General features: G+C 40.6%; 1 protein-coding gene across 1 annotated transcript; it reads left to right on the top strand.

The window, feature by feature from the left end:
- Window positions 1–41: 41 nt before the first annotated feature.
- Window positions 42–23642, top strand: LOC111657477 (protein unc-13 homolog A-like; the record flags this gene model as incomplete). Its single annotated transcript, XM_023409665.2, has 20 exons — window positions 42–1456; window positions 6138–6167; window positions 6282–6381; window positions 8289–8406; window positions 10363–10486; window positions 10888–10958; window positions 11205–11259; window positions 12002–12031; window positions 12586–12778; window positions 15782–16639; window positions 17119–17212; window positions 18355–18401; window positions 18571–18649; window positions 20310–20315; window positions 20616–20690; window positions 20788–21007; window positions 22110–22337; window positions 22604–22745; window positions 23200–23369; window positions 23527–23642. Coding segments are annotated over exons 1-20 (2778 nt in total), but the record flags the coding sequence as incomplete, so codon positions are not given.
- Window positions 23643–24131: the final 489 nt, after the last annotated feature.

The raw sequence follows: 24131 nt of genomic DNA, 5'->3' as shown, positions 1-24131 counted from the left end.
CCTTATTATTTAATACCAACTTATCAAATTTGCATGTTTAGATACCAACTAACTCTGAAGTTGTAAGGGAAGTTGTGTGTCAGCAGGGGGAGCTGTTGGCCTGCACAGGAGGAAGTAGTTAATGATTTGAATCTTAGACTAGAGTTTAAGGGTATATCACTGTGTTTGTTTGTGGTGTAGATTTTGCCTGTGGTAACTCAGTCAGACCAAGGCTCAAAGTTTAATAGCTCATGACAAATTACATATTTTTCTTTTTCTGTACTCTGTAATCTTAGGCACCAACAGTCAAGTTATCACTTAACTAAATCTCCTCACAGCTCCAACTAAAGATTATTTTCATTCTAAATTAATCTACCAATTCATTTCTCCTTGATTAATCATTTGGTTTATAAAATATCAGGAAACGGTGAGAAACGCCTGCTACAATTTCCTAGAGCACAAGGTGACCTAATCAAATGGTTTGGTTGACCATCAGTCTGAAACCCAAAGATATTCAATGTACTGTAATGTCAAACAAGAATGGCAAACCTTCACATTTTAGAACCTGTAACCACAAAATGTGACATTTTGCCTGAAAAATTACTAAATTAATAGATTTTCTGTTGATCGACTAAACAACTAATTGTTTCAATTCTACCTACATATATACATGTATGTCTGTGCATGTGCGTGTATATATACTAGTTTTCCAGTTGAATTTGTGCGTACGAGAGCCACAGTATACGGGAATCCATACGTTGCTTCCTCATAACCGAAACTCTTGCTCTAGGTGTATGTGAAGATGAATGTCCATTAACTGACTCACAGTGTTTATATCCTGGTCAGCTTTCCTCTGGAGTTGTAGTGTTTCCTAAAAAGTAGGACTGGGTAATATCGTCCAGATCAGTTATCACAATATTTTACACTGGACACTTTCATGTTGATAATCTGAAATTATTTGATGGTATCAGTTGAGCATTTCCTAAGATAAATTTGAGAAACATGTTGAAAATACAGAGGGAGAGTGTTTCAGCATCTCCACTCCCACCGCCCCCACCCATACACACCGCCGCCGCCACCGCCCTGACGTCACTGCCAGGAGCTGTCCACGCAGCGGTGGTGCTGAAGCTGAACAAGATGGCTGTGTGTTGGAGAGCGAGGAGCTGAGAGAGAAGGTGTAAGGGTGGGGGGGAGAGGGTCTCAAATTTAGACAGACACGCCATAAAAAAAAAAAAAAAGACAGAGAGATTTGCGACTCTGACGCTCACCCTCAAAGTGTGAAGACTTCTTTTTGACCAGCCTAACGAGTCGTGCCAGGCCCCGTGTCTGCGACCGACGGCAGGCTTCTCCATCTCCAGCCCAGCGAGTCTCTCCCGGGCTGACTACTGCACAGATTAGCTCCGATAAGAAAGCTGGTGAAGAAGCTGGACCCCGTACTAAAGGCTCATATAAGAAATGTCATTGCTGTGTGTCGGAGGTAAGAGAAAATCTAACAATCTACATATTGGGACGACTTGCTGTTAATTTCCTCGAGCGGCTGGTGTGAGAAGCTTAAATAGCTCCAAGTCGCATCTCTACGGCTTTTCGGTATTTACCTGTGAGGATAACGATCCATCCAACAGTATTTTGCAATAGCCATTATACAGAGAAATCTTATTATCTGCTACTTCATAAAATTGCAGACTAATGCACACCCAGTTGATGAGGTTAATACTTTCCAACACCTTTGGCAATTTTGCATATTTCTAATCTATTTTGTTTTTGACTGTCAATCACCCTCAAGTATCTCACTCTTGTTATCTTCCATCACAACCTGGTTTCATTTTACAAAACCTGGCATTGCTACAATAGAATCTATCGATTTATGGAGTAGGTGTATGCTTTCTGGCAGCCGCTGTCAAACATAGTAAAACAAGATGTAACCCACTCTGTTTGTCCCCTTGTAGCAGAAGCGTAGGGTGTTTCATATCAGAAAGCAGATGGCATTTTGATAAAAAAAAATCATCGCAAGTGTAAACGTTGCATCTCAGTTTCCATGCGTTATTGCACAAGCAAGAAAAGGCGTGTGCAGCAGCCGTCAAGGTTTCTTTACAGTAGGATATTTCTTTAAACCACGTGATTGACTGCGAGATTCTTAAATTATCTTTCTCCTATTGATTGAGCTCTATAATGTCAACCACTGCCTGTTCTGCTTTTGAATAATTCAAGATTTCTCAACTGGTTTTCAAATGGGTCTTCTGTATAAAGACAGCATTGTGCTGTATTATGACTGCCTTTCAAATGTATTTGTAATTGTTTTCAGTGAAGTCTATGATGTGGTCTATAATGTATTATTTCTCCAACTGAACAAATACAAAGTGGATCCAAAAGAGATGTAGTGTTTTTTTGTTTTGTTTGTTTGTTTGTTTTTGTTTTTGTTTTTTTGTTTTTTTTACATGTAATAGCTCATCACTGATTCTATTAATACTCACTGTAAAAACTGAACATTTACAGGCAGAGTAGACCTGTGGTCATATAAAAGATGTGAATTTATGTTGGTTTTGCATGGTCAGGATGGGGATTTCATAAACAAGACTTAAGGCCTCTATTAATCAAAACTTATTGTTGTTTTTTTTAATTAGGAGGAGTCCTTTGCTGTCCGGTATCATTTCAATTGATTTGCATTTCAATGTCTAAGGGGAAACTGGATAGACAGATTTTATAAATGTTGAGTGAATCAAATGCTTTTATCCCAGGGATCTCCTGAAACCACCTCAATAACTACTGGTCATCCCCAGTTCCCACTTTAAGAACCAAAAGTTCAAACCATTTGACCCATACTCATATCAGCAGACTCAAGTATTTATCAAGAATCTCAGAATATGTCAATGAAATTGTAAATCATCTACTTAGTAATTATTTAAGATTTTTTATGTTGCTTCTTAGCAAAATGTCTTGCGTTTTACCTTAAAATGAAACCCATCTTGTTAGAATGGATTTAATACATTTAAAAAAACTGACTAAATTTGAGTGAAATTTACTGAAATCACAGCTGTCAGAGCCCCTTAAACCACAAATTTATTTAATCCAACCCAAGAAAGATTTACATATCTTAATTCCTACTGAAATGTGTGCACATCTTTATCCTGTCATTTGCCAGTTCCTGGGAACTCTCAAACAAGTTTGAACAGAACTCTTTGCAGCTCTCTAAAATCCCAGATGAATTGGTATGAGTTTCCCTAGTTGTGACAGTTCATAAAAGCTCCTCAATCACACCTAAGCCTAAAACTACGAACAAATTGAACCATGCACTCTGAGAATTCTGGTCCAGTTTGGGCAGATTTCCTACGCTGACACTTGATAAATGTGGAGCCTGATTTATCCGGGAGCAGTGACGGAAAAAAGGGAAAAAGCTTTTCCTTCAAGCTTCTTGTTCAGATTGAGGGAGAGGTTGCAGAAGGCTTGTAGTGTTTTTGAAGACGCTGCTACTGTACGTTGTTGACACCAGTGCTAGAGCTGATTGCACAGATGTCAGGATTGAGATTCAGGCTTGTTGGTGGCCCCTTTATGTCCTGAGGCTTTGTTGGCATAGCAACCCCAATGGTATTTTAGGTCTCCACTGGCATTTTCTCATTAGTTTCTACACACTGGTAAAGCCTGCAGCTAGGTTTATATTGATATTATATTTTTTCACAGTGGCTGTGAGCAGAGTCAAGTAATAAAGGTGATGACGATGGTACAGTGAGTTTGGCTGATACAAATATTGCAGTGGCATTGCATGGCTAGACATTTGTGCATGTTCTACTCTACATCATGTCTTGTGATGTCAGATTTAGTCTTCGAATTGATATCATGTGCCACAGTGAATTGAATGAGCATATTCAGATCTGGCCTCTTCTCACTGTCACCCCCTGTAGAGAGATGCAAGTTCACACGTTATAACTTCATAACAGACCGAGCCATGAGAGACATCCTCATTAGTGTCACCTTCTTTCATTAACATCTACTTAAGATTATTAACATATGGCGGAAGCAGTCAGAATGTCTGACAATAGAAATGAATATAATTTAACACCAAACTGTCGTTAGCTAGTTCTTTGTTTTATTACCATTTCAAACACACTGCTGCATTGCTGTAATAATTACAAGGGTTATTGGGAGTCTGGAAATAGTTAGAAGCAAAGACCAATTGTGTTTTAATGGAAATATATATATATATATATGTGTGTGTGTGTGTGAGTGTGTGTGTGTGGTCAATGATGCCAAGGGTACATATATTGTATACCGTGCTTATGTTCTCTGAAATGTCTCATGTTAGATGGCTCAGCATTTGCACTCACGGATATTTCACAGATTTGAACTTTTCTTCATGACAGGAACACTCAGTCAATCATATGACTAAATTTAAGTAGTTTTATAACAGTTATACTGTAATCAATATTATTATATTCCCCCGGGTATACTTCAGGTGTGTTACTGAGTTTTAACAGGCAGAGTAAACAGGAACAGACTGTAATGACCTCTCAGTCTTTATAACTTTTTTTTGTTTTTTTTTAAAATTTCTTCTCTGCATTTCCTGTCTCCAGGTTTATATTGTTGTTCCGGTGTCAGTATAATTGTATATAAGTGTGGGTTCTTTGAAAGCTTTTGATCGCATAACCTAAGGAAATAAATGCCCCTTTAGCTTCTTTGCACCAGGGCATGAGTGAATGTATTTGACAAATTTTCCCCAGCAAAGAAGGAGAAAATGAGATCCTGTAATTACTGTGGTAGGGAATCAACATTCTCTGTTCAGGATTTGCAGAAAATATATAACACTTACTCCCTTTCACTCTTTCCTCTGTGCTGTAACTGCAGCGATGGTGGTTTAGTCTTATGCCTGTGAGCTGTAAGTACCCTACCCCCCTTTCCGGCACCCCCCACCCTTGTCACACTGAAGTGGTTATTTTTAGTGTTGGGGATGCAGCTCGCTCTGCCCGCATCCGGCTGCACAGAGAGATTAATGGAGCACGAGAGAAAGAGATAGAAAGGGAGCACACGTGCATACTTGCCACATGGCAGGGGGAGCCTGTAGGAGCGAGTGATTGAGAGAGTGAGAGAGGACTGATGACTGGCTGATGGTGAGAAGAGGACAGTGTTTGAGAGAGAAGGAGAGTGTTGGCAAGGGTGCAGCCGAGGTGCATCTGTCATTTATTGTTTGTTTAAAGCAAAGAAATAATTCATTTGAATGTCTCTTTGTTGAATGTATATTCCGTACTTTCATCGAGATAAACCTTCCCTACCCCTTAGGCTTGACTGCCTTGTCAGCGGCTAAAATATCAGGAAGGGGATTTTACTTTGAAGTTGGCTAAGAATCACATGCTCCACCACACCACTTACTCCGCCACCTGCCTCATGAATCAGAGCGATATTTAAATGATAAGCATTATCCCAAGGGTTTGCTGGGGTTATGCTATTTTTAGAAGCAAATTTGTCCACAATGATTATCATACCTGCTCTGCCGTCACTGACTATGAAAAAGACAGAGGATGTGCTTCTTTGTCAGCATCACTTTTGCAGCAATAATGTTGAGGCTTTTCTTGTGTGTATTTATACAGCGCTCTCTATGTTAGACAGTTGGACTGTAGGTCATACATCATAAAGCTGTTCTTCTTGCAACTATTTACACAGGCTCAGAGGATTTTTAATGGCTTGTTGTTGAGAGCCAATTAGATTGATTTTAAATCATGCTTGTTCCCTGTATTTCTTTCCTTAAATGTAACACCGGTGGAAACTGGCAATCAGCAGGGATTAAAAACCAGAGCTGCGAATATTAATACCTCACTGTTGGACATGGGGATGCTAGGCATAGGCAGGATTGAATGAATAATGGAAAGGCTTTTGACGTCACTGTTCTTTTAAAAGTCAGTCTGGTACCTCCAGAGGTCCCTGTGTGGAGGAACTGGCAGTGGCATCTCAGCAGAGCTTCATGTATTGTGTTAGACAAAAGGCAGCACTGCTCAGTCCTTGAAAAAAGTCCTGAGAAAAGCCTTAATGGATTCACTGAGTGTTATATTTACACTATAAAAATGTGAAATCTTTGAACAGTGTCCTGCTAGCATGTTTGAAAATATATTTCCGTTCACTTTTTCAAACACAGTTAGACTAATTTCTTCATTGTTTTCTCAATTTGTTTACAGTGAAGAAAGCCAAGCTTGATGGACCCCAAGGTGAGTCATGACCTGTGACCTGTGGAGATCATCCATTTGTTACTTATTGTCACTGAATCGCGTTGAACACACACAGTGTCATAACCAATGCTATTTGTATTTTCCTTTTTACAGAGAAATTTAACACATACGTGACCCTGAAGGTGCAGAATGTTAAAAGCACAACCATCGCTGTGCGTGGCAGTCAGCCATGCTGGGAGCAGGACTTCATGTTGTGAGTGCTTCTTGCCCTCTCTTAAGTCTTCTACCCCTCTTTTATCGCAGCACGTCTTTCCACCCTTTAACGCCTGTCTTCTTCTTTGACTTTGCCAAAGTTGCTTAATTGTGGGACAGTCCTTGCCGCACACTTTTAACTCATGATTTCTTACTGTATTCTTCTTGTCTTCCTCTCAGTGCCTCCTTCTTTAAATAGCGCCTATAGTGTAATGAAGCTTCTGTCTTCACCATGGACCCACAAAGTTATGATTGTGGTTGTTTAGAGGTCTTTTTCACACAGTTCGCTGGTTGACAGACATTTTTGTTCTTTTGCATACAGCCCACTTGGCAGGTAGCAGAGAAAGGATCACAGACAAACAACTGTATGCATTGCATTGTGGGTAAAGTAGGCAACAGGTTTTCACAAAGAAGAAGAATGTGTGAAATATAACAAGACGACATCTCTGGTTTTATCATGTCTTAAAACTGTCTGTGCTGATCCTGACAGTGTAATAGGAAGGCAATGTGAAATCACTGGAGTACTCTTTTAGGTATGAAGCTCTGTTTACTTTTCCCCTAGCTTTGCTGGTACAGCAGCACAGCAGCTTTTTCAATATCATCTAATATGTTTGAACGTATCTGTGCACTCTTGAAGAGTGAAACAATAATTAAATTGAATTTCATGCAAGAAATCAACAATCTACACCTAGTGTCACTATCAGTTGGCAAATGCAAGTCTGTGGTCCATATTAATAAATAGCTTCAAACTATTTGCATTAAATATGGAATGGATACTGTTTTCACTTGAATAGAGATGTCACCTCAGGGGTTTAATTTTTCTTGCACACAGATGTTGTGCAAGACACAGGGCAGCAAGGTCAGCTGTGAAATTGCTACTAAAAGCAGATATTTTTCCCCTCTATTTTCCACTTGCTTTCTGTCTTTCTCTCTCATTTGAAGAGTGTTTGGATGCCGTAACACCTGTGAGGTCTTTGCTGCTCCAGCTCCAGTGTTCACACACCTAACAAGAGGGTTTCTGGGCCCACCCGGGCTTCATAACACCTGATAACTTCAGAAAAACGACCTAACAACAAAAAAACTGCCAAACACAACTGATGAAAATGGCTTGTCTTGCCAGCCTACTCTTTTTATGTTTAATCTGTAACCACAACTTTAAACTAAAAAGCAACACATGCCCTCTTCCCTTTTTTTTTTTTTTTTTTTTTTTTTTTTTTTAAATCCCTCACTCTCGTCCTCTTCTCCTCTTATCATTCTCTTTCCACTTTAGTACCCCATTCAACCATTTTCCATATTACTCCTCTGGATCCCAGGGAAATAGAAAGATGCATTTTCATATCAAAGCTGTGGCTATTATTAGGTTTTGATTCACTTAAGACAGCCAGTGGGCTTGAGAGGAGGCACTGTTCAACGATGAGGGGTGCTTAGTGAGCTGAGAATCTGCCAGACAGATATGTAGTTACATTACAAATCCTAGCTAGTCCTGATGAATCTATATGTTGTGTATACTGTTTATGACTGTTGCTTGATGGAAAAAGTGAGCCACAGAGTTCACTGTTGTTTGTCATACAGAAATATAGATCGTCTCTGTTGTTGCCCTATCTGCGCTCTCTCTTAGATCTTGCCAGCGGCCTGGTTGACAATCACCTACTCTTTCCATCCTCATACGGAGTGACTCATTTCCCTCAGAAGACTGAATCACAAGTGCATATCCATCACCAGATTTAAGTGCAGCTCCTGATGGCATAGAGTGTATTTCTGTTCAAAACCCTCTTTGCAATGAGATGTCTACATACAACTCTGTCTCCACTCAGCTCTCTATAATATTCTATATTATTAATAATATCTTTCCTCTTTTCTCATTTCACTATTTCTTGTGACCGGCCTCTTCCTCTTTCTGCTGAGCAGTGAAATAAACCGCCTGGATCTGGGCCTGACAGTGGAGGTGTGGAATAAAGGGCTGATCTGGGACACCATGGTGGGCACCTTATGGATCCCCCTGCGCAGCATACGGCAGTCCAATGAGGTACACTGCTACCTTCTCTTTCTCTTTGGCTCTGAAATTAGGTTTCACTGGCTACGATTACTGTACATGACATGTACAGTGAGAGATGAATGAAAGCAATTATTCAATTACCCAAATCAAAATATGGGTTACGAAAACAGATAAATTTCAATGTTACTTTAATTAAGGTCATTAGACCAGGAAAGTACTTTGAGCTTTTTTATTATTGAAGTGATTTCATTACTTTCAGCCACATATTTTGTTTTGAATTAGTTGCGTTTTATATGGGTTTGTGTCATGTTTTCTATTCCCCTTGTTGTAGCTAAATGACATGTATAGCAACACTTGGTACAAAGTGTAACTGTGCAGCCAACTGTGACTCATAGGTATACTGACCCTATAGGGGCTCAGTTCAATTTTCCTCCGTGATGGAAGTGGACAACAGTTGCTATGTGCTGATTGATTCTTGCTGTGCGTTCATATACACTGTAAAAAAAAATATATATATGTCCCGTTGTTTTTACAGAAAAAGATTGGCAGCTGTGGTTACCAGAATAATTCTGTAAAAAATACAGTACATATGTAAACAACTTTACAGAACAGCTTGTAAATTTTACAGAAAAAAACTGTAGTAATTCGCAAAAAATACATTTTAAAGTTGTAGATCATACAGTCCTTTACTGCTAATTTAACAGGACAATGCTGCTTTTATACTAATTATTTATGCAAAATTTACATGCAGATTTTGCTTATTGTACATTAAACACCAGTAAAATTAACATTCAGTTATCGTTAATTGTACATTGAATACCAGTAAAATTTACAAGTTGTTCTGTAAAGTTGTTTGCATTTGTACTGTATTTTTTACAGAATTCTTCTGGTAACCACAGCTGCCAGTTTTTTTCCGTAAAAACAACTGAATTTTTTTTACAGTGTATATTAAATATACGAGAATGACAACAGTAAGTTAACAGTATGTGGTAAAACAGTCGTCTTAATCATGGACATTATAAACAAGTCACAGTGGAAAAGTAATACCGTACTAGGTTTAAAATAAAATGTAGTCCCACAGCATAATATACTGAAACACATCTCCTGCTGCATTTGTGAAATATATTGTGTTTGGCATAATCAATAAGAAATTTCACTATCAGGTGTGTTTTTTTGTGCAAAAGGAATTGCAATTGATGTAATAAGCCACTTAATTAAATAAGAAACTATCATGCATGTTTGACACATTCCCCTATTATAAGATAATGGAGCGAGTGGTTCGTCAGGAACTATAGGTCACTGTTTGTTTGGCTTGAAGCTGATGGATCCCAGTGGTGATAAAGTTGTGGGTAAACTGCGAGGGATGAGGTTCATGTTAGTGGGTAATTGTTTTGCCCAGTGAAAGATGCCTTTTCTTTTCTTTCTCATTTATAGAAAAAGTTCAACAGTTTGGGAAATGCACTTATTTGCATTCTTGCTGAGAGTTAGATGAGAAGATCAGTCAAGTATGAAGCTAGAGCCTGGAGGCAATTAGTCTAGCCTAACACAAATACGGGAAGCGTATGGAAGTGTTAAAATGCTAGTCTTGCTCTCTCTAAAGTTTAAAAATACATCTACCAGCATCTCTAAAACTCACTAATTGTATCTTGGTTTTTAAATCCTTATACAAACCGAAATGTAAAGATGACAAGTTGTGGTTTTATAAGGGGGGTTATATGCCATAACTAATTCTTGGTGAACACCAGCCAAGCACAATGACTTCCTGGAGTCACAATGACTTCCTTCACTGTGAGGCAATTAAGAGATCTGCACTTCAGACTGACTTGCCACTTGGTTTTCACTTCATTCATTTGCATTATACTTTTTCGATCGCCATAAAAAATTTGAGAGATGAAGAGAAACTTAGAGGTCTAGGACCAGGCCAGGAATGGCCGACTTAAAGCACAGGCTGTCCTAACCATATTCCTCTTCCCCTTTTCCTTCCAGGAGGGTCCAGGTCAGTGGCTGACCCTGGACTCCAATGTGATCATGGCTGAGAATGAGATCTGTGGAACCAAAGACCCAACCTTTCACAGGCTGCTGCTTGACACCCGCTTTGAACTGCCACTAGGTTTGGTCTTTCATAGTTTCATTTATTCTGCCTTGTGCTTTGTTCTGTTTATTTTCTTTTTTTTTATGTTTAATTTTTTATATACAGTAAAAAGAAAGAATGATTACTGCCATTACTGCCATGAGTACTAATACTAGTACTATAGTACAACTACTAGTGTCTCTACTGCTATCATTATCAGGACCATAACTAGTACCACTATTACTAATAATATTACTTTTACTTCTACAGCTGCCCCTAATACCAGTACTACTACTATTATATTACTAACACTATCTCTAATGCTATTACTACTACCGTTACTATTTCTTGCACCATAACCACCACTAGCAAAGCTGCTTCTAACTTAAAGTATTGTCATTAAATTTAAAGAGTTTAAGTGTTTTTGTTGTGCGCTGCAGACATTCCAGAGGAAGAGGCCAGATACTGGGCCAAGAAACTTGAACAACTTAATGCCATGAGAGATCAAGATGTAAGAACTTTATTCTTTGCCACATTCCCACCACTCCCTTTGCACCGTCATTATATGTTTACTCATCTATTTTTTCCTTCATCTTTATAGCATTTTCTTTCATCCCCTTTTTCCTTCACTTCAATTTCATTTTCCAGACACTAATTACACTCAATGGCTGCCAATAACAACAGAGTTACCAGAGTCAATATTTTTACCCCAGAGCAAGTTCATTTTCTGAGATGTCTGTCGTTTTTTGTCCCTTAGTATGCCTATCAAGAGGAACAGGAGCAACCACTACATGCGCCATCCACACAGTGCTGTGAGTTTTGCCAGCCTCTTCTGCGCCCACCTCCTCCTGCTGTCCCCTGCTGTGTCCTTTTCATGCCTCCAGTTTTTCCTCTCCCCGCTCCTCCTGCTCTGTCACCCTGACTTATTGAGAACAGGACTAGACAGGAGGTAGAAATGAGGCTGATAGATAAGGCTAAGGATGGGTGGAGGGAGGGAGGAAGGGAGGGAGGAAAGCTGATGTGACAAATCAAGCATGCAGGCCTGCCTGAGCACTAAATGACTTATAGGTGCTAGATGTGCAATGAATGTGAGCTGACAAGCGCTGGGTTGTCAGACACACACCAACCTGCCTGTCTGTCTGATGATGATGATGGCACAGGGAGCCAGTGGATAAGTGTGTATAGTATAACTCTGTGGACAGTAGATGTTGGTTGATGGTATGGTGCTTGTTTTGTGTGTGTGCAGAGATGATACAGCATGTCAGTGTTTCTTGTTTTTAATTTCTTAGCAGTGTCAAGACCAGGAGCATTTAAAAAGAAGCTGGTTTTGATCTAAGTTCTCTAAAGACCTTATGCTTTTATGTACTCACCCACATGTACACACTGATTTACCTCACTTATGAGCTGTCTGCATACAAATTTACATTTTAAAATAATTATTTCTCAGGGCTAAATATCTCTTCATGTTTGTTTACCTGGCTTTGTGGACTGATGATGTGGTTAATTTGTGGCCCAAACCTAATTTGGTTTTCCCAACCCTTTATCTCCTTGCAGGTAATTGGAGTCTGTGGGGAGATCAGCAAAGTAAGTTTCTTTCATGCGCCTCTGCTAATGACTTAGAGTAATACTGTATTTATTGTCCACATCTCCCTTAATGTAATGATCTTGTGCGATTTTCCTCAGAAACTATTAACTGCCATGAATTTATTTATTTTTCTCCACACATCCTCTCTGAACTTCCTCTCTACTTGCATTCATGTTCTCCTGATGGATTTTATAGTCAGGCTATAAGAGTTAAATCAAATAAAGTCACAGTAAAATAAATTCTGTGGTGTTTTTTGAAGATACACAGGAGCACATCTTCCACCTATGACCAGACCAGAATAACAGATTATTTGCATTTGTTTGTCTGGCTTGTCTTATCTAATTTTGCCATGTACGATGATAACCAAAACGTTATGACACATTTAGCATTTGGTCCACTGATGACACCCTGTCTGATGTTATACAAGTTGTGCTTAGGTCAAAATATGTAAAACATTAAAATTATTTGCAAATACTGCATAATACTATTTTGAGCATCATTCTTGTCTCGCCCCCTCATTTTGTCCCATCTCCCGCTGTGTTTGTGTGAACAGACGAGGACCCAGACAGTGCCGTGGATGACAGGGACAGCGACTACCGGAGTGAGACCAGTAACAGCATCCCTCCTCCCTACTACACCACCTCTCAGCCCAACGCTTCCATGCACCAGTATCCCATGAGACAGCAGCAGTACAGACACTACAACGACGACATCAATGAGCTGGACTACGACCACAGAGCCATGAGGTAACATGCACACTACAGCCACTATGTAGCCAAAGCAAAGGCAGAGTGGTTTCTTTCTTTCTTCTAGTCTAACTGCTTATATGCACCCATGAGATTACCAAGGGGTGGGGTTGTCAAAATGTTTCAGCAAAACCTAAGAAGGGGAAAGGCTGTTTAATGCTGAGAATGTAATATCACACTCCCCATCTTAGACAAAATATTCCTTTGTGAATAAATCCATTTGGAGTCTAGCATATAGCCCTGAGACAGCTGAGCCCCTGCGGCCTTGTTCTGTTTCATTGTGTTGTACATGGTAACATGCTGTCCCACTGTGCTCTCCTCCTCTAGAGAATAACCCTGGCCTCAGTGTATACAAGCATGCTGAGGCACACACTTCTTGTATACAGGTCATGTATGAAGTGGGCCTTTGCGGTTATCTTTCCTGTGTGAATGCGTGCGTGTGCGCGCCTGCATCTTCGTGTGCATGTTGAGTGTGTGAGCATCAGAAACCCCATGTGATCTCTTCTGCGCTAACTTGTTCTGCAGAAAATAAATGCATTTTTCTGGTCATCACAGTATCTATGACGACATGTTTTTTAAAGGCGGCAGATGATCAAACTCATGCATTGCTCAGAAAAGCTGAAACAGAAGGTTTAACCTTTAGATGGGTAAATAAAATCTTCAACTGCTCAACCTCAAGTGAGAGGACTTTTTGCAGAAGCTTAAAGGATTGGTTTGCAATTTTTCAAGTCTGTCTGTAAACAATAGTCAGGTGTGCATGTGAACATTGCTTGCAGTAACCATTCCTCCTGTGCATATTGGCCATTAGGAGATCTCTTCCTAATGCACTTCCAATGTAGGTAACAAATCAGGTGGATATATTCCAGAGTTAGTCTTCTTAGTGTTTCCTTCTTACATTGCAGTGCGGGGCCTGTAACACAAAAAGGAAATTTCACACTTAAAAGAGTAACTTTGGAATATACGCACTTGATTCGAATAATCGAGGCTGCTGAAGCCACATATTAGCTTTGTCCATGTCTTACATTGGAATCACATTAAGAAGAGATCTCTTGATGTCCAGTTTGAACATGAGGAATGATTACAGCAATAAAAACAGTTTCAATGTTCATACAGACACGTGACTATTGTTTTAAGACAGAATTGAAAAATTGTGAACCTGACCTTTAACCAGGCAGTACAGAAGCTCAGTTTGGTTAGAGCTTTCTTTGAAAGATTTGCACTGAGCTCTACTGATGCTCCTCTCCCACCTCTTCCCTCCTCCCTACCTTCCTCCCTGCTCCTCTTACCAGACGCTATGATAGTTTAGACTCGGCCACCAACGGGCGCAGCGATATCGACTCAGGCTCAGGGTCGAGCCGGCGCACCAGTCGTCAGTATTCTCTAGACAGTAGGCATTCACTGTCCGATAGGTGGGTCTCTGTACCTCCTCTCCAAACCCTCCTCCTCTTCTTCCTCCTGCTCCGGCCTGTGACTCCGTCTCGCTGTGACGTCAGTGGTGGACTTGTCCCGTCCTCCTCGCTCGCTGTGCTTGCATGCATGCGCTCTTACCCTGTCTTTGTATATGCATATATTCTATATTTTTAATGGAAAACTACTGGTCCTGCATCTATCTTTACTGTGTTCCTGGTGAAGAATCACAAATCAGTATCACCAATAATGTATGATGCTCATCCTCTCCATTTTTAAATCCTTATAAGTTCTGTGCAGTTTTCTGTTTACTTTATTTGTGTGGGTGAGTGTTTGAAAAGATGTGTGTTTGTGTGTGCTGTTTCATAACAGTCAGAAACAGAGAGAAAATTGTTGGTTGGAGTTTGTGGAAAAGCCTGCTTGAATCTGTCTGTGTGTATGCGCGCATGTGTGTATGTGTGTGTGTGTGTGTAACTGTCATCGTGGCAGCCTGTTATTATAGCCTCATCCTGTATGTGAGACTTTAAGGAGAGCCCTGTCTTCCTCTGGGTGCCCTGTACTTGGTAATTATACACATTTAATTTCCATTTGTGAGACAGCAGAAGGACATCAACTCAGTAATGGGGCCCTGGCAGAGAGGCCAAGATAGATTATGTTCATTTTCATCTTCATTACAACAGGTTTTTTTTTCTTTTTTTATTCTTTTCTGAGAAAGAGGGCAGACATGTATTTATATTCAAGTATCATACAAGCATTTGTCGCTGTCTTTCAGTCTTTGTTTTGGATGAGATTATGAGATAGGTGATGAATAGAGAAGGACAAGGGTATTGTAGTTGAGTGTTTAGGTGTCCATTCATCCATACTTGTGTATTCCCTGTGGCTCACAGCCCAAAGTCATTATATAGTTCTCTCCTTTACTGCTCCTGCACTATGCATTATCGAACCAAGATGACCGTAATCCATAGAGGCGAAACAATAAAGTGTGAGATTTGTGTGTGTGTGTGTGTGTGTGTGTGTGTGTGTGTGTAACAAATGGTTTTTATATGTGTCTCAAATCTCTCCCTGACTCATGGTCTGTCTCAATGTCTAATAGCCTCATTCATCATTGTGAATAAATATTATTCACTTATTTATCTACAGAAAGAGACAGTTTTTCTTCTGCCAGGCTAATAAATTACCCTCAGCCTCTCCAGGTTCACTCTCTTTCTTTGAATAGGCCCATTCAGATTTTTGAAAACTGTGTTCTTATGCTTTTTCTAATCATGTGCTTTTGTATGGTGTGTGTTTCTGTATTATCTTCTGAGTGAACTAGTATCCATAGTAACCTTCCCCATTACTAAAAAGCTGATTCCTCTTACAGTTACATAGATGCATCACTAGTCTGATCCCCTGCTCTAAGTTTCCTGATTGGTTGGTTTAAAGTCACTCCTCTTTTCCTATTGGTTAGCTGTCTCCCTCCCTGGCCCCAACACAAGTTCCTTAAGTGTCACTGTGACAACTAAACTCCTTATGATACAACTCTGGGAACTCCCTTAGTTTACTTTCAAACCTGTGTGAGTGTGTCTGACATGTCTCTGCATCTCCCCCTCCCTTTAGTCCCACAGACAGTCGCTACGCCTCATCAGGCGAGTTGAGTCGAGGCAGCTCTCAGCTCAGTGAGGAGTTTGTTCCTGAGGACGGCGAGAGCTTGCGAGGTTCGGAGTTCTATGATGAAAACGATTCCTACCACTCCTGCCACTCCTCGGTCAGCTATAGCAAAGAGGATTCCCCAGGCTGGGATGGCGAAGACCCCCAAGGCGTCTACAGTGACGAGGGAGGCTACCTCAAAGACGGAGGGGAGGAGGGGGCGCTGTATGATGAAGACGAGGGAGACATTTACGGGGAGGAAGGAGGGTACAACTATGAAGATGAGGAAGAGATGCCATATGAGGAAGATGAAGATATGTATCCGCTTGATGGCACGCTCAGTGAAGACCAGGAACCACCCTACACCCCCACACCCACAAGCACTGCCCCTACCCTGATGCCGGCCTCTGATGGTCTGTCCACCACCAGGCCACCGCTGGAGAAGCAGCCATCATTGCATCAGCATCAGCAGCAGCAGCAGCAGCAGCAGCAGCAGCAGCAGCAGCAGCAACAACAGCAGCACCCGGCCCCTGATCAGCTCCAGCCCCCAGCCACAGCTCCTGGTCTCCTTCCAGTCTCACAGGACGACACGTTACCCCCTTTCAGTTCAGAATCCACCAAACCTACCTTTGCACTTGCACAGCCAGATATGTCTACCACCACTACATCCACCTCTACAACTATATCACAGGTTCCAGCTCCAGAATCCAAGCCCCCGGAGGCTGAGCCCAAATCTGAGGAGGAACCTCTACCCACCGAGAAGCCTCCAGCCGCAGAAAGCATCCCTCCAGCTCCCGAAGAGAAAACGGAGGAGCCTCCTGTTCCAAGGTGAACACTGCTCTTACCCCGACAGCTTCATACAGGAAAAAAATCTCAAATAAGCTCCCACACACTGTCGTCACTGAGATAGCAACATTTCTGCAAAGGGTTTTATCGTGGCTCTTGATTCAAGTAACAATAAGCACATACAGTATATACATAGAGATTGAACCAGCAGCATTTTAATGAAATACCCAATAAAAGTAAAAAAAAAAAAGATCTGCATTTTTTTAATCATAATGTTTTCTTCAAATGTTACTTTTGCTTGAGACTTCAAAGAAGACACAGGTACATCATCCAGTTAAAGAGCTACTCAATGGAGTTTCCCATTATTATAAAAAAAATAAAAGAATAATTATCAAAAATATTATTCTATGACAGTTGTCTCCATAATCACTGTACTTTAAGTAAATTAGCTAATTGAGCACACACATACACATATATTAATAACTATAAAAACGTTCTTCCTTCTTCAATCATTCCTGTAGCTTTCCAAAGAGAGAACTCATGGAACCTGGTCCTGCCAGAGCCAAAGCCAACTGGCTTCGACTTTTCAGCAGAGTGCGACTGCAGCTGCAAGAGGTACAGCCTTTGTGTGTGTGTGTGTGTGTGTGTGCTGTCTTGTGTGTGTGTGTGTGTTTCTCCGTGTATCTTTGTACACATATGTGTGCATTTGCATCCGTTCATGCCAGATGAATGCCTGTGCTCATTACAGTGGGTAATACAGTATGTTTTCTCTGTTGTTGCTCAGCTTTGATTCATAAGTCTACTATTTGAGCTCACTGACTTGTTGCATCAGCCCCTGCATGTCCTACTGTTACTGTGATTTTTTTTCCAGCTTATTGTTGACTGGTCCACCATTTTTCCCAGCGTTTGGTTATTGCTGTGGATTACACTGTATTGTCTTGTGTTTATTTGATAGTTTCTGTTTACCCCTTGTATTGTTTTGCCATTTCATTATTTTCTTTTCAGTTGTTTGCCATCCTCGTAGCGATTTGCATGTAGTCCATTCTGATTACCCATGGCTGGAGCAGACTCTCAGGTGGGTGTGGCTAATAGTGTGTTAATCAGTCTAATTTATGTTGTATGTATCCTGTACAGCTCATAGACAATTTATGGAGAGCCAAGCAACACATAGGAAGCTGCTGTAAGCCTGTTAAGTGTCATTTTCAAAGTCAGACGTTTCTACCAATCATGACTATTTCTGCACCTCGGTGTGACGTGAGCATCAGCGCTGTTTTGTTCTCTGAACAGGCAGGCAGACAAAGAACGTGTCTTTCTATAATAGAGCAGATAGAATTAGAAGAATGATTACATGGATAGCCATCTGGCTGTAATCTACTTTTACTATGATCCTCAAACACAGAGAAGCCACTGCTGATGTCAGTAGTCACCACACGCACTAAGAAAGACACAACTCAGCTGTAACACTTTCCTCATTTCCCCTTTTTCTTTCTATCTCCCACTTGTACCACTGTTGTATTATTCATTTGTGAATTCTGGGAACACTTTCAGTTATGGTGGCAACAGCTACTAGTGAAACTCGCCATGAAATATTGCTTTTTTCCAAGGAACACCATGCAATATCTCTTGATTTTGTTTTTCTCAGTATAACGGACAAAATAAGTACAGTACTATGAAATGCTAGGCTTCCCATTTTTCCAGCCACAGCTCTAACGGCACCCTGCTCGCCTTTCTTTCTCATCTCATGTCTCTCTCCACAGGCCCGAGGAGAAAGTGTCGGCATCGCCTCTCTGCTTTTATCAGCAGGGTAAGTAACCATGACGCTGTTATTACTACGGTCATTGAAAATCTATAACTTACCAACCCAAAGCCAAGCCCATGGCCTTAATGTCTAATTGAGTTGTCGTGTCCAGGTTCAACTGTAGCTACAAAAATAAGGGTTGCTGAATCCTGTTATGTGCATGTTTTGTCTCCAGAATGGGTGGCGCTCTGTATAGCATTGACAGCATGCCAGACCTCAGGAAGAGGAAAGCTATGCCTCTGGTCAGAGATCTGGTGAGTTTCTGCACTAATCTCTTTATATTCCCTGACTAAAGTGTCTCACATCTGCCTGGTCCATCTATCACTCAGCTCAGCAGTCAGCGCACTTAGTTACTGTAAATACTCCTGTTCTGTTTATCTTGACTCTCTGCTTTCTTTTTGTTTGTTTTATCTTTTTTTTGTTCTTTTTTAATTTCTCCTACGCTTTCCTTTTCTTCCTCTTTGTCTTTGAGCCCATTGCACTGCGTCTACTGTGCCTACAGATGATACATTTCCCTGCTGTTACAGCATGACAGGGCAAGCCGAATGGCTGAGAGGCCACTGGCAAGGCCAGAGTTTTCCACTGACTGACATTGATGTCTGCTAGATGCTGTCATATAACAGACCTTTTCACAACCTTACCCTGCCATCGTCCACATTCCTGCTTGACACTGGCTCATTAGTGACACAACTGTGAAAAATATAAATCCACTAGAGAAACCTGTATCTCATGTACAAGTCACTTTGTTTGACTGTCTAATCATCATTATAAATTTTCTACCTTTGTTAAAATGACAGGAGGCTCAAATTCTACTAGCAAGTACATGTAGATACACATTAAGCGCAGGATATGGATAGAAGCACACAGCATCTGTGCCATATTTTTCTTTTCAGAAAGACAAATGACAGAAAACCTTAAAATACGCTTGTTTTCTTTCGTACTGAAAGTTTGAAGAGAAGATTGTTACCATTCTCGTACCTGCCCATTCAATATATGAAGCTACATCCAGCAGCTGGTTAGCTGAGCTTAGCATAAAGACTGGAAGCAGGGTAAAGCAACTAGCTTGGCTAACTCGCCATAAAACTGCAATTTTTTTATGTTGTTTTTTTTGTATAAATTAAACAAATGAAATATCAAGAATAATTAGTGAATTTTAGAGGTACTGGTAGGTGGATTTTATTACCTGCAGACATCACCAGGCTAGGTGTTACCCCCTGTTTGTGCTAACCTAAGCTAACTTGCTGTAGCCTCATATTTACCGCACAGATTTGAGAGTGGCTTCAATCTCCTCATCTAACTCCTGGCAAGAAAACAAATAAGCATTTTCCCCAAAATGTCAAACTACTGATTTATTACAGAAATAGGCTAACAGAGGGTAGCCTGGAAAAAAGGGCAGCTATTTGGCTTTTTATATCTACTGCCAGATAAAGCTCAGTGTGCTGTTTTCATAAACATCCCAGATCCAAGCGTTACCACACATTACCTTGGATGACTGTCTTCATTAATAAATCCTGCTGTCATGCAGTTACAGCCACTACGCACTGACAGACAGTTACAAGCAGGTGCACTTATATTTCTCTCCCTCTCTATCCCACAGACACACACTCACAACATGTCAGTGTCTCAGGTAATTGATCACACCGGCTGGGGTCCTGAGCAGCGATCACAGGCTATTTCATTCACATATCAGATATTCAAGTCTTGTTGCAGCTGTGGGTGCCTCGCCCTGCAAGTCTCCACATCTGACTGTAGATTCTTGTTTAATCACAAAGACTTCAGCAGATGCAGAATAAATGCTTCAGTTTCTCAACACCTCTTTTGCATCTTTTATTCTGTGGAAATTCCTTCCTCTTTCTTGCCTTTTTCTAATATTAAATCTCCCTTTTTCCCCCCACCTTCATTTCATTGCTACAGGCTATGGTGAGTAACACTGAAACAATTTGCTCTAGAAACACACTTGATTATTGACTATTATGAGGGTATACTAATTTTCTAGTCTCACCAGCAAGTTGATCACTTTAAAAAAAAAAGAAAAAGGAAGCACTTTAAATTCTTCAGCTGTCACCTCCAGCTTGTTGTAACTATTCAGGAAAACATTGCCAGACTGTATTAATACACATTGTCTCATAGGTTGCACTGAGATTTGTCTCGATAAAAAGAAAAATAAGATATTAAAGTGGGAGCTGACAGAAATGACCCTGTCTCCCTCCTGTCACTCAGTCTTTGGTTCAGAACTCCAGGAAAGCCGGTATCACCTCGGCCCTGACGTCCAGCACCCTGCATAATGAAGAACTGGTCAGTGCTCACTCTATTACATCGAAATATTTCACAACACGCCTAAAGGCTTTTTAACTCTTCTGACCCTGCACTTTTCTCCTCCGTACCCCTGTAGAAGAGTCACGTCTATAAGAAGACCCTTCAGGCCCTCATATACCCCATCTCCTGCACCACCCCGCATAATTTTGAGGTGTGGACCGCCACCACGCCCACTTACTGCTACGAGTGTGAGGGGCTGCTGTGGGGTATTGCTCGCCAGGGCATGCGCTGTACCGAGTGTGGAGTCAAATGCCACGAAAAGTGCCAAGATCTACTTAATGCTGACTGTCTGCAAAGTAAGAGAAATGTTGGAAAACATTATCCCCATTTTATCCCTGTAAAATTATTGTTTTTATTTCCTGTTTTGTTTATTTTGGTCAATTTATGCATTGTTAAAAGGAGATGCCGGCACTCACACTTGAAAAGTCTTGTATTTCAATATGGGGCAAACAACGAACCCTGATGATAGTTTATAGCTGAAATGCCTTCGTCGTTTGCCCCATATTAAAACACAAGACTATTCAAGTGTGAATCCCAGAATTCATTGTTAAAAGGAGTAGTCTGACATTTTGGGAAATATAGCTTATTTACATTCTTGCCAAGAGTTAGTTGAGCAGATTGACACCACTGGCATGTCTGTATTATAAATATGTTGCTGGAGCCGACAGGTGGTTAGCTTAGCTTAGCATAAAGATGCCCAAAGTTAAAATTATTTGTTATGCTTTGGTTTTTTTTATGCAGATTAAAGAATTGAGATATAACGTGTTAATTATTAAACTTTGTTGGTTTTGTGTTACATGTGAACAGACCCAGCCCAACTCTTTCCCACAGTTCCCAGTCTTTATGCCAAGCTAAACTAACAGACTTCATATGAAAAATATTTAAGAGCCAAATAACCATTTGCTGACTTTGTTTTAGACGTCTGCATCAGTGCTGCTTTTTTTATTAATAAGAGTAAACTATCTGGTCCATCTATTTTCCCTTATCTGTATTTGTCAGGTGCCAACCTCATCTTCCTTCTCCTCTCACTCCTACTTTCGTATTTTCCTTGTTTTCTTGAGAGGATATTAAAAGCCATTTATCTTTTGTTGTCATCCACCTCTCTTTTCCATCTCTCTTTTCCACAGCATTTTATAGCTCTGCAAATGTGTCCGCTTCTCATTCAGGAAATATAACCAAGTTTGTCATCACCTCCACAGTCTTCTTCTCTGCTCTGAATTAAATTTCCCATTTTCAAATTGCTTTCTTATAAGTTACAGAATGCTATGCTCCAGGCAATAATCTTCTCTGTCATAATTAATAACTGAATAGGAACTAAAAACCATAGGTTTCTCATTGCAAATCATTTCTATAGGCCTTTATATATCTGATCCTTTTCTTAATTGTTCCACTAACCAGGGGCAGCAGAGAAGAGCTCCAAGCATGGTGCGGAGGATCGAACCCAGAACATCATCATGGTTCTTAAGGACCGCATGAAGATCCGCGAGAGGAACAAACCAGAGATCTTTGAACTCATTCAGGAAGTGTTCACTGTCCCCAAATCCACTCATGTCACCCATATGAAGCAGATCAAACAGAGCGTGCTCGATGGCACCTCTAAATGGTCGGCCAAGATCAGCATCACAGGTAAGAGGGGAGTACAGTACAGTAGCTTTGAAGTGAGCTGGCCAACACGGTCAACATCAAAGTCAGAGGAGCCAACACATGTCAGGTGTTTGTGTCTATGAAAAGAGACAAGCTAACATTTGCATGAAGAGAGCACAGGTGGCATTTGTGGGGCAATAGAGCAGAAGGTCAAATGAGTTAAGAAGTATCTGTTTGCATCCAAACACACACACACTCACACACACTCACAGAGTGGCTGAGCTTGGCCTTTTTTCCCCTCTGTCTAGTGTTGTGTGCCCAGGGTCTCCAAGCCAAGGATAAAACTGGTTCCAGTGATCCTTACGTCACCGTCCAGGTGGGAAAGACCAAAAAGAGGACAAAGACCATCTACGGGAATCTCAACCCTGTATGGGAGGAGACGTTTAATTTGTGAGTCGAGACCTCTTGGAAAAAAAATATGTGTGAACTTTGTGGTAGTTAGGGTTTCAATGATTATTTTCTTTAACAGTTAATATGTTGGTCATTTTTTTCCACTTAATCAAGCCCCAGGTGACGTCTCTAAATTGCTTGTTTTGGCCAAAAGAACAGTTAAAAAGATATTTCATTTACAATTATATAAAACAGGGAGGCTTGATGAATGACTTAAATAATTGATCACTTATCTGTGTTGTTGATTAAACCTTTCAGCTCTAGTGGTTCCAGTGTCACAGATATACATTTTTATCTGCTTTCTGTTGGTAAACTATAATCAATGCAGATTTGTTTATGGCTAGATTTTGTGTCTACAGTTTCATATTTAATAAGTCAAGATAGTAATCCATCTGCTCTTCTTGGCCAACTGTCAAGGTAACGTGTGGCTGATTCTCTGCTTCTGTCTATGTAGTGAGTGTCACAACTCCTCAGATCGCATCAAGGTGCGTGTGTGGGATGAGGACGATGACATTAAGTCTCGTGTGAAGCAGAAGTTCAAGCGGGAGTCAGACGACTTCCTCGGTCAAACCATCATCGAGGTCCGCACTTTGAGTGGAGAGATGGACGTCTGGTACAATCTCGGTCAGTTGAATTTAAAGTTCACGTCACTTCTGCTGCACTAATCCAATAATCAGCTGTCCTGACCTTGCAGTTATATGACTCATTAACTTCTCCTTGAGTTTTTTTTTTAGCAGTGAGTTTGGTAACTGTGTTGCTGTCTGTCTTGTGCTCTTCACAGACAAGCGTACAGACAAATCAGCTGTGTCTGGAGCTATCCGCATGCACATTAATGTAGAGATCAAAGGAGAGGAGACGGTCGCCCCATATCACGTTCAGTACACCTGTTTGCATGAAGTAAGCTCAGTGTGTGTGTTAGTATGTTTGAAAATAAATCTCTTGAGTTGTATTTAAAATACTGATGTGCATTTTGTGAGATTGTATATTTTTACTCCAATGCTAATTCTGGGGGAATATTGTAATTCTTCACTACATTCATCTATAAGACTATTTTTTGCAGAATGAAAAGAAAGAACCTGCATATACATATACATGTAAAACTTTGAACTACAACTTTTCCCTCTGAAAGGTGCTGTTCTTTTACTTTAGATACTTAAATTCATTTTTACTGCTGATACTTATTCCTGTGCTTTTACATAAAGGTCCACTCTGCAGTAGTGTGCAGTGGTCAGTTCATTGTTGGTGAAACAATATGCACAACACTATGCATGCCATGTCTTTGAGGCCCTATGATCTCTATATGAACCTGTACACAAGCAGATTGGGCATTTAAATAAAACATATGAATTTATATTACTGTTTCAGCCCTTTGTGTGTGTGTGTGTG

The sequence above is a fragment of the Seriola lalandi genome, unplaced genomic scaffold (assembly GCF_002814215.2).
Source record: "Seriola lalandi dorsalis isolate HSWRI2012SDOR001 ecotype SW California unplaced genomic scaffold, Sedor1 jcf7180002054402, whole genome shotgun sequence".
In the NCBI taxonomy this organism is placed as follows: domain Eukaryota; kingdom Metazoa; phylum Chordata; class Actinopteri; order Carangiformes; family Carangidae; genus Seriola; species Seriola lalandi.
This window is presented reverse-complemented; position numbering and strand designations above follow the sequence as displayed.